This window comes from Anabrus simplex, chromosome 6, assembly GCF_040414725.1.
Source record: "Anabrus simplex isolate iqAnaSimp1 chromosome 6, ASM4041472v1, whole genome shotgun sequence".
Classification (NCBI taxonomy): domain Eukaryota; kingdom Metazoa; phylum Arthropoda; class Insecta; order Orthoptera; family Tettigoniidae; genus Anabrus; species Anabrus simplex.
In genome coordinates, this window is record NC_090270.1 from 264,170,425 (window position 1) to 264,186,346 (window position 15,922).

Here is a 15,922-nt window from a genome sequence, read left to right on the forward strand (position 1 = left end):
TGAAATAAAACTCATGGAAAGCGATAATTGAATTCAGTATATATAATATGTCACTTCTTGGGCTCACTGTTGATTCATAGCGCTGTTATCAATACGTCATCGACAGTGATAATGATTACCAACAGTCCATTTCATCGGATTACATTAATTATTAGCACAGGCCGTAACTCGCACACGGTACAGTCTCTTCACAGCGGACGATCATGACAACAATCACTAATGACAGGAGTAGCAACATATTCGTTTAAAATGATATTGCAACATTCTTGCCAGATGTTTGAAAGCACCCACAGCAAAGGCACATATATTATAATTATTTTGGGTTCAAGTCGCATAAAAAGTACAGAAAGTTTAAAACTGACTCAGCATTAAGTCATACCCCAAAAGACTTATAATATCTAGTACTGTGGTTCATGGAAGCTCTGATCAAATTGTTACAATAAATGTAATTAGTTGACATTTATCATTTAATCCACTGGCATATGATTTTTTTTCGCTTGAATAAGAAAAGCTTGGGAAAACACGTTCATTTCTATACATTTCAAGTGAAGATATCTAGAAGTGTTTAAAAAGTATGAAATGAGATGCTTTTGTCGACATTTCGAAAATCGGCTATCGAATCTGAATACTGATCTAGACCTTTGATCTGTCAAGTTTTGTTCCAAATGCTAGATGAAATTTTAAGAAAAGATGGAATACAAAAAACAAATATTTAATTATATTTTTAGACTTCCTTTGTACAAAATAATTTAGAATTTTCTGATTAACTTGGTATATCATTTGTTAAGAAAATCGTTCTTGGAACGAATCTTATGTTTACCAAGTTATATTTAAAACTATTTCACTTTCACATATCTCGATTGAAATCTCTACGTATCCGAAACAGGCTGATACAGAAGTCTATGGTTTACTCTAATCTGTAAAGACAACAACAAATAGGGCTGGCTAGAATGAAGTAATTCGTTTCTCATCATCATCATCATCATCATCATCATCATCATCATCAACAGCAGCAGCAGCAGCAGCAGTCTCTATTATCCGACATTTTCAGTATATTATGTACCTGTATTTCTCAAACTACAGAACGGATAATATTAACATTTTCATTGATGCTTAAAAGCAACTGAACAGAAACCAATGAAGCAAATTATAGCATGAAGTTTCAAACTGCCTGAATGAGTAAAATAAACCCCATGGCCCAAGATTCCTATAGTGCCAAGACGACTGCTGTCCAGCGAGATGGCCTGCAGGTACATAAATCCGAGAATCAAATTGCAGTAAGTAGTTCCCCAAGCGACACAGGCTTTCTTACTTTGCGGTGGTGCCTCCCTCACTGAGAGAGCCAAGCCCCCTACCACTAGCACGGATCGATGGCGGGTCACTGACCCTGAAATTAATTCAATTTGTGTGAAGAGTGAAATTGAATTAGAAACAATCTTAGACCGCTGAAAACTTAATCTTCTCGGTTAACGAGATCCGAGGCATGAAGAATAGAAGGCAGTTCGCATCTTGTAAACCACCAACGCTGGGCACTGAAGACTCCCGAGTGAAATATTTACCAAGGCATCTTGCCTTTTGTTATCTTCCTCCAAGAGTTTTGTGGTTATTATGCTCTCGTTAAGTCCATGCAATCAAATAAAAAATGTTATCGCCTTGATGTGGATCTCCATGAAAATTTCAAATATATGTTATAGTGTCAAAAGAACAGAATCAGGGAGTCAAGAACAGTGCTGTAAATAAATGCAAGCCTATTTATTTCCCAGACATCTATGCCGCTATTAAAACTGCGATACCGAGCTCGATAGCTGCAGTCGCTTAAGCGCGGCCAGTATCCAGTATTCGGGAGATAGTACGTTCGAACCCCACTATCGGCAGCCCTGAAAATGGTTTTCCGTGGTTTCCCATTTTCACACCAGGCAAATGCTGGGACTGTACATTAATTAAGGCCACGGCCGCTTCCTTCACACTCCTAGCCTTTCCCTGTCTCATCGCCTCCATAAGACCTATCTGTGTCGGTGCGACGTAAAGCAAAAAAAAACTGCGATAGTGTGTGCTTGTTCCTGATAGGCTCGAAAACTACAACACAGATTGAGCTGAAGTTCGGCAAGGATGTAGCTTGAAATCCCGAGTCAAGCACGGGATACTTTAGATTTTGAAAGAATGCTTTTATTTCCTCGTTCTCTCCTCACACGCCTGAGTACGACCGCAATGGAGAAGTGACCAGTCCACGAGATCCGTTACATTCTTCGGAACACCCACATCTGGAAGGCATTCATTCTCTTAATGGTAGACAACACCAATGCTGATGTAAATAGAGAAAGTAGAGAAAACTTCTTGCTCAGTACAATACCTTTCACCGAACTCAAGAAATTTAGAAACAAATTTTACACGAAGACAGAATATAAAATCCAAAAAGAAATATATACTATGTTACATACTATCTGTGAAAACTACACCCCACAAATACATACAAAAATTATGGCATGGAATGTATACCCTATGAACAAAGATAGTAACAGTCGGCCAGTAGAAACTTAACTTCGTTGGTTACGAGTCATCTGTTAATGAAGTTGACGGGATGAAGAAACCGACAACCTGGAAGAACTAGAAGTTACAATGCATAAGAAGAAATGCAACTTTATATGTTATAACACCGTGGCTGTGCTGCCTTTAATGAGATTAGGGTGAATTGAACTAGTTACAGAAATAAAACAAAGTAATGTGAACTGCGGTTTCTTAGACCAGTGAGAGGATATCTCCACAAGAAAAGGAAGAATTAAGCCAATTCCATATCTTCTCTATGACAATTTTACAAAATTGGATTAATTGGAGTACTACGTTCCACGGATGAAGAATAATAGAATACCAAAACTTGCCTTTGAAGACTATTCTGTACCAGGCGAGTTGGCCGTGCGGTTAGAGGCGCGCGGCTGTAAGCTTGCATCCGAAAGATAGTGGGTTCGAATCCCACTGTCGGCAGCCCTGAAGATGGTTTTCTGTGGTTTTTCCATTTTCACACCAGGCAAATGCTGGGGCTTTACCTTAATTAAGGCCATGGCCGCTTCCTTCCAACTCCTAGGCCTTTCCTATCTTATCGTCGCCATAAGACCTATCTGTGTCCGTGCGACGTAAAGCCACTAGCAAAAAAAAACCTATAGTGTTGGAAGAAGGGACATTGGTAAACCCATGGAAATATGGTTTGAATTCCGAGGTCAGAACAGACTTAATAAAAATGTAAAACTACGGAGGATACCTATCCGACGAAGTAAAGGGGTGCTTGGTTCACCCGGAAGGATATGGGTTCAATTCCCCGTCAGGAACTCAAGAAATTTAGAAACAAGTCTTACACATGTGGCCCTGAGGTACTCTGAGCCTCCATCAGAAATGAGCACCAGGTTCGTTCCTATGAACAAAGGTGGTCAGGATTAGAGCTAACCACTCTATCCAAACCAAGTGTTGAGGCTATGGATAGTGGAATCAGTTACCTTCTGCTCGTTCGCGATCCTTCGTCGTCTGGACAAAAATTGCAGAAGAAGAGAAATTGGTTATCGTATTTTCTTTTTTACTCACTAAGTAATATAGAAGGAAAATGTGGAAGATTATCTTCAGCGCGGAGCCTTCGACAGCCATTTCGTATCCACGATACGACAATCCTCACGAGAAATTCAAAATAAGAAGAATTCTTTTACATTACGTGCGGAGAAGGCACAAGAGAAGATAATAATAATAATAATAATAATAATAATAATAATAATAATAATAATATACGCCACTATCAGGCAGTAGTTCAGTCAGAGTGCTTGTATGCTTCAGAATGCCTGGGATTAACAACCAGGAAAGACATTGAAGAAATTGAGAAGAAGGAAAGAAAGATTTTAAGAAAAATCCTCGGTCCAAAGAAATGTACTGACACATATCGATAACGCAGTAACAAGGAAATATATAAAACATGCAGTAGGATTTCAGATGCCATTCGAAAGCGAAGAGTTCAATTTTTTGACATATTTCAAGAATGCCTGATGACAGACTTGCTAAGAAAATCTTTAACCACTTCAATAAGCCCAATAGGAAAGACTGCTCTTATGAAAAATGGTTTGTTAACACGAAGAAGGATTTGCAAGAAATGAACATCACACATCAAGACATCCACAATAGAACCACCTTCAGAAAAAAGTTACACATATTTAAGGGTTTCCTAGAGCCAGAAACAGCGACCAAGAAGAAACAACAATGGACTGCTGAAAGGAAAGAACCAGCAAGCAGGAGGATGAAGGAGTACTGGCGCCAAAGAAAATTTAAATCATGAGGAGTTATTTACGTGGTGCACAGCTGGCCAAAATCGATAAAAGAATAATAATAATAATAATAATAATAATAATAATAATAATAATAATAATAATAATAATAATAATACGAAGGAGAATAAGAATGAAACGTGAAAACACGTGCATTTTATGTTCATTTAAGCTTCTGGACGTCGAACACAAAATTGTTACCATTTAATACGACTATCTGGAAGAGGGGGGCAAAAAATGCAGTCAGCAGTCAAAACCAACTGGAACATTACTCATTTAGTAAAACATAAGGCATTGAATGTAAACACATGAAGAATAGACCTATAATTTTCCATTAATTCATTGTGATTGTTGCCACGTCACTGCCAGATATAGCGTCATTTTCCCGAGAGGGGGAAAATAACCGGGTGTTTGATGCAAGCGTTCTGTGCTGGCTCGACAGTTATTTGTTAACACCAGCCTGTCTCGGAGGTTCTAATTACACAAACCGATTTGTATGCATAATTCTGTCGTTCACATTTACTAAGTGAGGTTAAGAAGCCAGCATGAATCGAGGTGGCAGTGAAGGAAGGGAAATTGTTACATTACGCTATATCTGAGAGAAGAGATTCTGCATACATTCCGAAGAATGAGATGTAGCTTTTGTACATTTTATTCACTATTTTACGGTAAAACGGCGAACAATTGTGCAGGAAAGTTAATATTTGGTAGCATAATTTAAAATATATAAGTATGTACATAAAGTTAGAAATGTCAAAATACCAAATTAGGGAGAAAAAGTTATTCAACTGACTTAAACGAAAAATATCTCTTATCCGCTTCTTTCCGGTTGTTCCAGGAATATGAATTTCGAGTTTATTTTTCTACCCTTGTCTCCATTTATAACTTGGTCACGGGCTTAAGGTTACCGAGCGTTTCCTTTTGTTGAAAATCCTATCTGAAATTGCCAAGATTCGAACTTAGGACACTTGATTATGAGGCAGGTAGATTAAATCACTGCAAAATAATATTTCGGTATTTTAGGGCTATTTTAACAACATGCTGACTCACTTGAGATTTGAGCGGTGACTTTACGGCTGGATACTCATCCTGACACTACGTGAAAATTTCCATTTGTAGGATTTCGATCTAACATGTCTTTCAATAAATGCTTTTTAAATCTTTAAGATTTTCGTATATATACAAATTTAAGACCTTAATAATCTGCACATAATTTTGAAACACGGATAGTTTCGAGTATCTCTTTCAAAAATGTAAGCAGATCCTCTCAGATTCGAAAGCCGACAGGAAGGTTGTAATGGACGCCACATTGTCAGTCATATCTTAACCTCACTTCTAGTACTGAACACTGTAAGTAGCCACGGTAATGGACCTTGCCACCGCGCAGGCCTAGCTGTCTCTGCCAAGGTCTGAAAGTTCTGTTTTCACACTGGTCTGGACGGAAATGGTAGTTCCACAAGCAGCCGTCAGTCAGGCGGGGCGCGCTCTAGGCTGAGCACGAGAAGTGGACGCTAGGAAAGGTCATTCTGCACCACAGCTTCCACAGCGTCGTCCTTGGCGATACAGTCCCTGATGCCGAGGAGGATGATCTTCACCCGTCGGTCCAGGGCCTCTAAATGGGGCTCCCACAAAACGGGAGCCACGGGGTCTTTCCTCATGGACTCCCTCATGAGCCAGCTGAGTTTATGAGGACCGTTATGAAACCTACAAAATAAATAAGAGAAATGTTAAAAATACAACAGCTGAGTGAAAACGTTCTCATGAAAATATTATTTAACACTACAAGTGCCAGCTTTATATTTATTTATTTATTTATTTATTTATTTATTTATTTGCCCTACTCCTAGTGGCGAAGTTAGGACTGAGAAAAATATTCATAATCTTATCTTACAAACTAGAAGTAACATGACACAAAATAACATAAGCACAGTAAACATACATTCACTCCCATAGCGACACACATCGAGGAGATGCTCACGGCAAGACGACTTAAAGGAATTTGATTTTTTTTTAATGTCTCTAATGTTAATGGGGGTGAGAGTTCCATATTATAGCTCCACTCGCAACAAAGGAACGACTATATGCTGCTGACAGGGATAGCAAGGGTCCTACCAGAGCGTGTGTTATGCTGGTGAAAAGAGGATAGGAATCAGTTGTGAAGGTAAGTAGTATGGGATATATTCGTTTAATATTTAAAAGATTAATACTCCCACGTGGAAGTGTCTATATTGCTCAAATTTTAAAAGGGAAATTTGACGATAATAACATCAACAGAAAGAGGATTTTCCAGGAATGAAAATTAAGGTTTCAGTGATCTCAAATCATTAAATCTGCCATTGATTTCTTCAGCAAGGCCAGACATTTTACTCATGTAATCTTCAGTTTCCACCTGAACGTCAGGACATCATAGCGTAAGGAGAAAATAAATGTAATACAAGAATTAATAGCACGTTGTAATCCATTTAGTTGTTCACTCGTGGCATCAATTAGTACCACATCACAGTAGTAGTGCCAGCATGCTAACTTGCAATTTGTAGCCCATGAATTAAATGCTAACAATTACTTGGAATATTTTTCGGAAAAGACGTTACGTATATTAATTTTTTAAGCAAATTCTAGAGTATGTAGGACAAACTTTATTCAAAGAATAGAAATACCTAATAATTATATTAATAACTGAAAAACATAATAAAACTTATTTCAATATTAAAGGCAAAATCGAACGAAAAACATTTATCTAAAATGTACAAATTGTTCCTTGATATGTTCTCAATCAGCAGTGAATGTTTGGTTGCAATATTTGCGAAGCTAGGGTCACAATAGACCAGGGGTGGCCACTAACCTTACTTCTGGGAGCCGCAAATTTAGGAGACAAAATTGGGAGCATGTTTAGAAAAGAGTTTATAAATTGAAGACAAGTTTTTCATTTTATAACCAATAAACGAACATTTATTTTCTACACTACACAGAACATTATTTTTCAAGTGCACATCAAGGAATGAGATTTCACTTTTGAGAAGTGCTTTCGTTTTAGTGTTCATTTTTGCTGTTCGTTTTTTGAAATCTGGCTGATAATTGGTAAGCGCAGTTCGCACAAGTTCACTTAAATGTTCATCAGTTCGTTCAGATCGATATGTAGATTTAATGAATTTAATCGTTGAGTACAATGATTCACACACATAAGTAGTCCCAAATATTGAGATTAGTCTTTTGGCACACTGTTTCGTTAGTGTGTATTTTTCTTCTGGACCATTCTTCCAAAATTCTATGGTAGAAATGCCACTTCGTTTGAGTCCTTTTAGTCCTTCGTCCTCTTGCAGTTCTGGTAGCTCCAACTCTACAGCTGCTGTGTCCTTTGTTATTGGTGATGAAACAGGACAGCCATCGCCCACAACATCAACAGAAAGAGGACTTTCCAGGAATGAAAATGAAGGTTTCAGTGATCTCAAATCATTAAATCTGCCATTGATTTCTTCAGCAAGGCCAGAGATTTTACTCATGTAATCTTCAGTTTCCACCTGAACGCCAGGAAGGCTTTCAGTAATTTTCTTCAAACATTTGAAGTGAGAAAATGTTTTAGTCTGAAGGTCTTTCCCAAAAATCTTCAACTTGCTATGCAAGCTAAATACAGTCTGGACCAATTCAGAAATATATTTACAAGGAAGATATTGCTTTGAGCGGGAGTGTGTGTCAGTAAGCCAGTGTTGTGAGGTGAAGCCAGTCGCGTTCACGTATAGGCAGTAGCGAGTGTCGATACTGTACTGAAACAGCACACAACAGCACTGTAGGTCTACCTCTACCTGCATTAGCAGCATCGATGAAGTAAATCATCCTCGGAATCATTAACGCGATCACCGTTTTCCGGCATTTGAGTCTGTTCTGGCTCAATGTCACTGTCACTTCGTGCATCATTAATTTCACTGCATTCCACTTCATTAAAATTACTTCCTTCATCTATTTATTCCACAGCAAGGTCGATATTACTAGCTATATTGACATCTCGAGTCGCCATCTTGACCAAAGCAAAGAGGATGGAATATTTACAGAGATATGGAACTCATAACGGCAGTAAAAATACACTTCAAACTATACTTGACAACTTAGCAACGTGTCCTATGTCAGTAGATGCCACTTAAGATACAATTATCGCAACTATTATGTATGTTGAATTTTTCTGCGCTGGCACTACAGACAGGCGAACACCGTCGAACACCGGCACTTCTAGGGTTAAAGGAATTTTGACTTTCAAATCACCTAATGCTCACATAATACATTTTTATTTTTCCACCAATGCCCGTGTCACGAGCTTTCGATCGATACAGCGCTGAATATCCTAGGCATATTTTAGGTCCGATCTTTAATATATAGACATACACCGGGCAAGTTGGCCATGCGGTAAGAGGCGCGCAGCTGTGAGCTTGCATCCGGGAGTTAATGGGTTCGGATTCCACTGTCGGCAGCCCTGAAGGTGATTTTCCGTAGTTTCTCAGTTTCACACCAGGCAAATGCTGGGGCTGTACCTTAATTAAGGCCACGGTTGCCTCCTTCCAACTCCTAGGCCTTTCCTGTCTCATCGTTGCCATAAGGCCTATCTATGTCGGTGCGACGTACAGCCACTAGCAAAAATATACATATAGCCTATAGACACATATATAGGCGTCTGAATTATATGTAGGTTTTATAAAATGAGTTTCGCATCCCTGTGGGTCACTTTTACACTTTTATTATTCATTGGATCATCCTGAAATAAAATACACTCACACAATTCTATTCATCCGTGAATGACTACATTCACTAATTGCTGCCTATTTACAAGTCACTCACAGCAGGAATCCAGCTGGACTGTCTTTACCTGAAGGGAGCTAAAATCCTGACTGAGAGGCCATTCACTTGCGCTCAAAAGTCAGTCATCCCGTACAGCAGCTGCGTGCAGATCACCACTAGGTTTGAACACAGGCTACCGGCCTAACAACACACGATTATCGTTACTTGGTTCGACTCCAGAGAGAGTCCAGTAATTCACACAGTCAGACACAGTGAGCAACCAAACAGCAATAGCTCACCAGTGTTAAACAGCAGGACAATACTCCTCTCAACAACGACCATTTACACTGTTCCAATTACACTCACGATAGACGTTCTAGTCGCTAATTCCATGGCGGTCCTCAGTCCACAGAAGTACACACCGTACACTGTCTTGTTCCCCACGATACCCCGACGGCGACCAATAGCCATCTTCATTCCATATACTCACTCGACACTCCGACGCAACAACCACAACTCCTCGTTCAGACTCCGATGGGACACTAGCGATAGCCAACACCTCTGTCGCCCTCAGCCCAACACACCGAGTCCAACACTAACTCCACCTCTGAGTCCCACACTGACTGACTGTTCGCGGCTAGCCTCCTTTTTATAGCTCGGGTGATGTGTACTGGAATATTCGCGATGTTGCTAGAGACGGAACATTCTTGCTGCACCTCGCAGAAACTTACACGGAAACCAGCTGACGAAAACAACACACGGAAAGGCCTGCCGCGCTCTTCATGCCGACTGAGAGATCCCCGAACGTCTGACTCATTAGCCCCTTCCATGTAGTACCACAAGGCTGACACGTAACAATGAGATGCTAGCTGAAATTTTCAGGGTTAGCAACTATATTTTATGTTGTGTTAATCACACTGTCTACATTGTGACAGAAAAATAAAAACTATATTCCTAACAGACATTCCTTTATGCATTTACGCAGTACCTTATAAGGGGCTTATAGAAAATCAAACGTTTACTGGACAAAGGTTATGCTATGATTAAATATACAGCATGATTTTTTCCTTCGTTACTGATGTGTCTTTCGAAATAGAGAGATGTTACGATTCTTTTTTGGTCTAAAGTGGAATGTTATTGCATAAAAACCTGAACTCTACTAGGCGACCTATGGATACGTTTTCCAGTAAATGCATCGAGACTCTGGAATACACTCCTAAGGGATATTCGGCGCTTGACTTATTTTCGTACATTCAAATCTGCCAGCCGAAAGTTTTCCTGGACACATAAAACTGAGTTGTGCCAGTCAATATGTGTGTGTACGTTGTGCGAATGGGTTTACTATTACCTGTTACGCACTTCAGTCAGTCAATCAGTTAGTCAATTAGCAGTTGTAGTAGTATTCACTCTTATAGCCTTACTAATTATTGTTACCTGGTCCTAATTGTTTGTACTTTAATCATGTTATTTGCAATTAATATATAAAACACACAACAGTAGTTTACATTTTCTGCTATCAATAAATAATATCACTACTATAAATTAATTTCAGTTGACCATTTATGCAGATATTTATGTAATATTATATGTTCATTCTGTTCAATTGTGTTTGTCTTAAATCAACAGTATTGTGTATCTGTCCCCAGTATTTAGTTTTTGTTAAATTACTGTCTTACTTTAATTTTAAATTTTAATTTTTTTTAAAATTCTTGTACAATCTAGCATTATTATTATTAAAAGTGGTTAAGTGTAAGAGAGGGCCGTGAACCCTAGCTTCGAAACAATCCGGATTAAACCGGGAAGGCAACCTAAACCAAACAAAGTATATATCAGTGATTGACAGCTTCAAAAGCTTCCATGATTAACAGAAACTGAATAGGGAATGAACAGAGGAGAGAAGACAGGCTGCCAAAGAAAGAATGCAAAGATTTTTGGCTGCAAGGAAGGCTTCCAGTAATGTGCGTTTGTTGCTTAACGTGGCCTCAAATGGCCGTAAACGAATATAATAATAATAATAATAATAATAATAATAATAATAATAATAATAATAATAATAATAATAATAATAATAATAATAATATTAGACTTTGTCGAGTTAACAACGGATGTGTCACCAAAGATCTTATTCCGGAAAGTCGGTCATATAATATTTAAAGTTTTGCTCAAAAACCTGGAAGTTGCTCCCTTCTTATAACCTTTCCCTTAGTTGTTCGTGGGGAAGAGTTGTAAGATAAAGACTAAACCAAGAAGAATAAAGAGTGCTGTGTGCTCTGGGTGCCTGAGGGCTATTCCATGTGTGTTATGTTATGCCTCTGTTTTATTTGTTTGAAGATGTAGTGAATTGCGGTGGCTACGGCCCATTTTACATGGCCAATCCATCTTTGTGTATTCTTCTTTGATACGGCAAAGGGTCTTGGGGTGCATAAAAACGAGAGTTTGCTCCAGAGCGCGCTGGTGTAGGGAGGGCACGTTCAATAATGCAGAGCTAGTCAGCGCTCCATTAAGTGCGCTATCAAACATTTAGCCCGCTGTGGCTGCCTCCCAGCATGCCCCACTTCAATATTTGTGTCTCTCGGCCTTCAAGATTGCCATTTCATTCTATTGACTTGATTTATGTTTTATGATTTCTAGGACTAGAACGTACGGAGTAAAATGTGCCGGGGGAGCTCGAACTCAGCTGAATGAACAATAACAGATTTACCCGCGGTAGTATAACAAGCTATGTATAGAATTCTGCTCCTAGTTTGTTACGTTTTATAACAGTTGCATGAATAGCAATGGAAACTGTTGGAGCAGAAGCAATAAAAGTACCTGTCCTCGTAGGTGAAACATGACAGCATTTTACTTTATATTTTTTTACTATTTAGTATAAAAGTTGGATTCTTACTTTATTCTTAATTGAATACATACCGATAAGATGTATTATTCTTAAAACTACATTACTATGCCTTCTTATCAAACAACCAATAATATGATTTTTCTTCTTGATCTGTTTACCCTCCAGGGTTGGATCTTCCCCCGGACTCAGCGAGGGATTCCACTTCTACCGCCTCAAGGGCAGTGTCCTGGAGCGTCAGACATTGGGTCGGGGGATACAACTGGGGAGAATGACCAGTACCTCCCCCAGGGGCCTCATCTGCTATGCTGAACAGGGGCCTTGCGGGGGGAGGGGAAGATTGGAAGGGATACGCAAGGAAGAGGGAAGGAAGTGGCTGTGGCCTTAAGTTAAGTTAGGTACCATCCCGGCATTTGCCTGGAGGAGAAGTGGGAAACCACGGAAAACCACTTCCAGGATAGCTGAGGCGGGAATCGAACCCACCTCTACTCAGTTGACCTCCCGAAGTTGAGTGGACCCTGTTCCAGCCCTCGTACCACTTTTCAAATTTCGTGGCAGAGCCGGGAATCGAACCCGGGCCTGCGTGGGTGGCAGCTAATCACACTAACCACTATACCACAGAGGCGGGCAATTTGATTGCTAATGTTGAAAACATTTCTGGGCAGACCAATGAGGTGTCCCCATACTACGAAAAACGTAAAATTGAGCAATTTTCAATTGTGCCGAAAGTTGAAGGCCCGAAGGGCCCGGAAAGGTTCATATTGCGAGTCTTGGATAGGTCTATCAAACTAAAATATAATCGAAAATCACTTCTGGTCTAAATGCAGTCCCGGAAAAACAGACTAAAACCGCTTGTTTCTTTACTCGTTTTCTTTTTTGATTCAAATCTTAGCCAAAATATCTTATTTACATAATTCCTTCTGTAATGTGTTCCTTGGTTCAATATCCACACGCGTTTTTTGATGTTCTGAAAAATATCCACATCGAATGTTATTAAAAGGGCTTAAGTGAAGCTCTGCATTGACTCACATTAGCGCTCGTAGTGGTAGAAAAAGGCAAACTGCTAATCTAATCAACTGGATAACGATGAACATCTTTGTAAATTTAGCGCATTAATTATTTTTTGTTATTTTTCTTTACGGCGCACCGACACAGATAGGTCTTATGGCGACTAGTGTATTAATACCATTAGGTACACATTTTACTATACTAGACTTAACTAAAGTTGGCGTCTGACAGGTAAGGTTGGAGGGAGGAGCACTGCACGTGCCATTTCACGATGTTGCCACATTCCAGCATTCCTTTCTACATGCTGTTACCCCTCGCTTCCGGCTCACTTGTTCCCTCCTTCATTCTGACCGCTGTGATCTGTTGTAAACTACCTGGCCAGGCGGTGTCGTCCCATTTGCGACCACTCATACAAACAATCAGGTTCTTATCCGTGACAGTGACAGGTTTGGCAACTCCCAGCAAGACGAGCTGCCCTGAAGTCTTATCTCCATGGCAACAGCAGTCGCCCTACCCTCGTTTCCATGGCAACCACACAGCCACTCGCTTTATCCCGCCTCGGCAGGCAGTAAACGGACCTCCCTCTAAGAAATATCAGACACCAACTCTTATTATTAGCAGTATAATATGTTATGAATATTACATATTTAATTACATATTTCACTGAAATTCACTACATTTTATGAACAAATTCCGCACTTTGATATTATATAAATGTTCGGGCCCTATTGAAAATGTATTTGAATCATGAGGGGATGACGGGTGATAAATGTATTGTTTGATTATTCTAAATACTATGGACAAATGATATATGTTTGAATAATGCTCTTGGATAGAATCGTCGTTCCCTGTATTTTAATTAGAGCATAGCAACATAGTATAATAATGAACATTTGTTGCTGTTGAAATGACACGGAATGTAATTGGGTTGGTTGGCTACTACAGTGTTGGGTATTTGTAAAACCTAGGCCTATCTATCGTGTAGCAAATCACCTTTATTTATCGAATACCTTGCGTTTTCCCAGAAGAATGTGATCTTTCTCTTCCAAAGTCCGTATCTATATCATATTCTGTGCAAACTCTCTCCATAGTAACTTCCTGTGAAACATTACACTAGGGTGGTTTTCCGTTACCTTCCCCTATATGAATACAGCCGCTCCTAACATGGAGATCATACTCTGGTTGCAGCCGCCCCTAACATGGAATGCAGACGCTGCCCGGTGGATTTCAATAGCATTTCTTCCACTGAGGGAACACCACACTCACTAGAAGCTCATCCGCTCGAAGTCGTTGGTTCCTTCAGGCGTTGAGTTATTTCGCACCACCTAACACACTCCCTACCTTTGGTAATTTTTTATGATTCTGAGTTATTTTCCTCTTGCTACTTGCCGACCTCATTCACTTCCCATCCAGTAGCCTACACAATTCCCTTGTATTGTCCCACTGCTTTCTACAGGGTGATCGCCATTGTCTGAGGGACCGGATATGGCACTTGAAGAGGAATGCAAACTGGCGCTAACGTAATCCCTGCGCAATGCACGCTTCAGTCACTTGTATAGTTCTCGCAATTTCTCTGTTAACGGCCCGCACGCTTTGGAAGTCTACACTGGACTCCACGTGGAATCTGTATTTTACAAGGCAAGCGTGCTATTGGTTCAGAGCCCTCTGCTATTGGCCGATTGTTGAACCGACCACAGACAGCTCAAGACCAACTACAATTACATCAGACCGTAATTCAGAAAAAAACATGGCGGACATCGGTGGGCGATATGAGAGGTTGAGCGGAAGGTTATGAATGTTTATTGCGACTCACCTAAAGAAAAGATCACAAGTCGAACGTTATGAAATGCAACTCACTAACTCAAAATATGAATAATTAAACACTAAAAGTAGCGTTATCGCGTATTGTAAGTCTAAATGTAATTTTAGAGGGGAAAATAACGAAGGGGGAATTATTGCATCAACGTCAGGTTGAAACAGTATAAAAATCACATATGAAACTCCGGTCAGCAAATAAGATATATAGATGTCAACAACGAACATTATTAACCTTACATGAAATACTATGCAGCACCACCATTAACCACAGCCCATTATGTAAAACACGCAAACAAATTTCTCCAACAAAATTTCAACCCTCCAAAATCCACCTGTATTTTTGAGTAGGTACAAGCGATATTTGTACGACCCACTTGACCATATAAAGCACTCATCACCTTAAAACTCACCAGAATTGATGGCACAGTTGTATTTTATATAAAAAAGAACATAATCCTCATGTTCACTCAAGGGAATTGGGGTTAGATTTAGTTTACGCACGTTCATTGTAAACGTTGAAAATTTACATAATTCTTGCACCACCGTTTAAGATTAATTTAGTCTCTAAATCATAAATTTTGATCATGATTTTCCGGATCTTACCGGGACTGATTTCATTTTCTTTGCAGTAAGGTACGTTGGCTGGTAGGGCAAATGCTAGGATAGGCAACATTAGTTTTAATTTCGGAAGTTTGCGCGGCACTCGAATTAGATCACCACTTTCTACGGGTATATAATATCTTCCCTATCAATGCATTTGATTTCAAAAATGATTTATGCACACAACATTATTAGGCCTATCTTTTCCTTACGAATGGTCTTAACCCAATTTTGGTTTAATACTAGGTCGTTTGGAAACGGGAACACTGAGCTTGTGCCCTACCCCTTATTTACATCCAGGTACACGTAACTAAAAGTAAAGAAAATAGCCTACTTTCAGAGAAGAACACGAGAATCAACATTAACCTAATCACCACCGATATTGTTGAAATAAATAAGCTGTTTGAGAACAAACAGCTTCTTACGGCACTTGAAGAGGATCTCTAACCTTCTTAAGACTATAGATAAATATAATGTACGATTAATAATATTCAAATTTCCGTAAATATTTGGTAAAAACACGACTTACACAAATCAAAACAAACGCAGCTAGCACTCCAGCTGCCGCCATTATGGACAGTTTCGATAGCTCAGTTAAGGT

The 15,922-nt window shown here is 39.5% G+C and overlaps 1 protein-coding gene across 3 annotated transcripts in view; it reads right to left on the reverse strand.

The window, feature by feature from the left end:
• The window catches only part of LOC136876422 (extracellular serine/threonine protein CG31145), a 1,065,947-nt gene that overhangs the window by 141,688 nt on the left and 908,337 nt on the right, over positions 1–15,922 (reverse strand). The window contains exon 7 of one of the 3 annotated variants that reach the window (XM_067150389.2): positions 989–5,999. The exons of the other annotated variants lie outside the window; for them this stretch is intronic. Within the exon in view, the coding sequence (XP_067006490.2) occupies positions 5,807–5,999 (193 nt within the window). The 3' untranslated portion in view covers positions 989–5,806. Of the gene's footprint in view, positions 1–988; positions 6,000–15,922 lie in introns of those variants that run through there. 3 annotated transcript variants of the gene reach the window in all.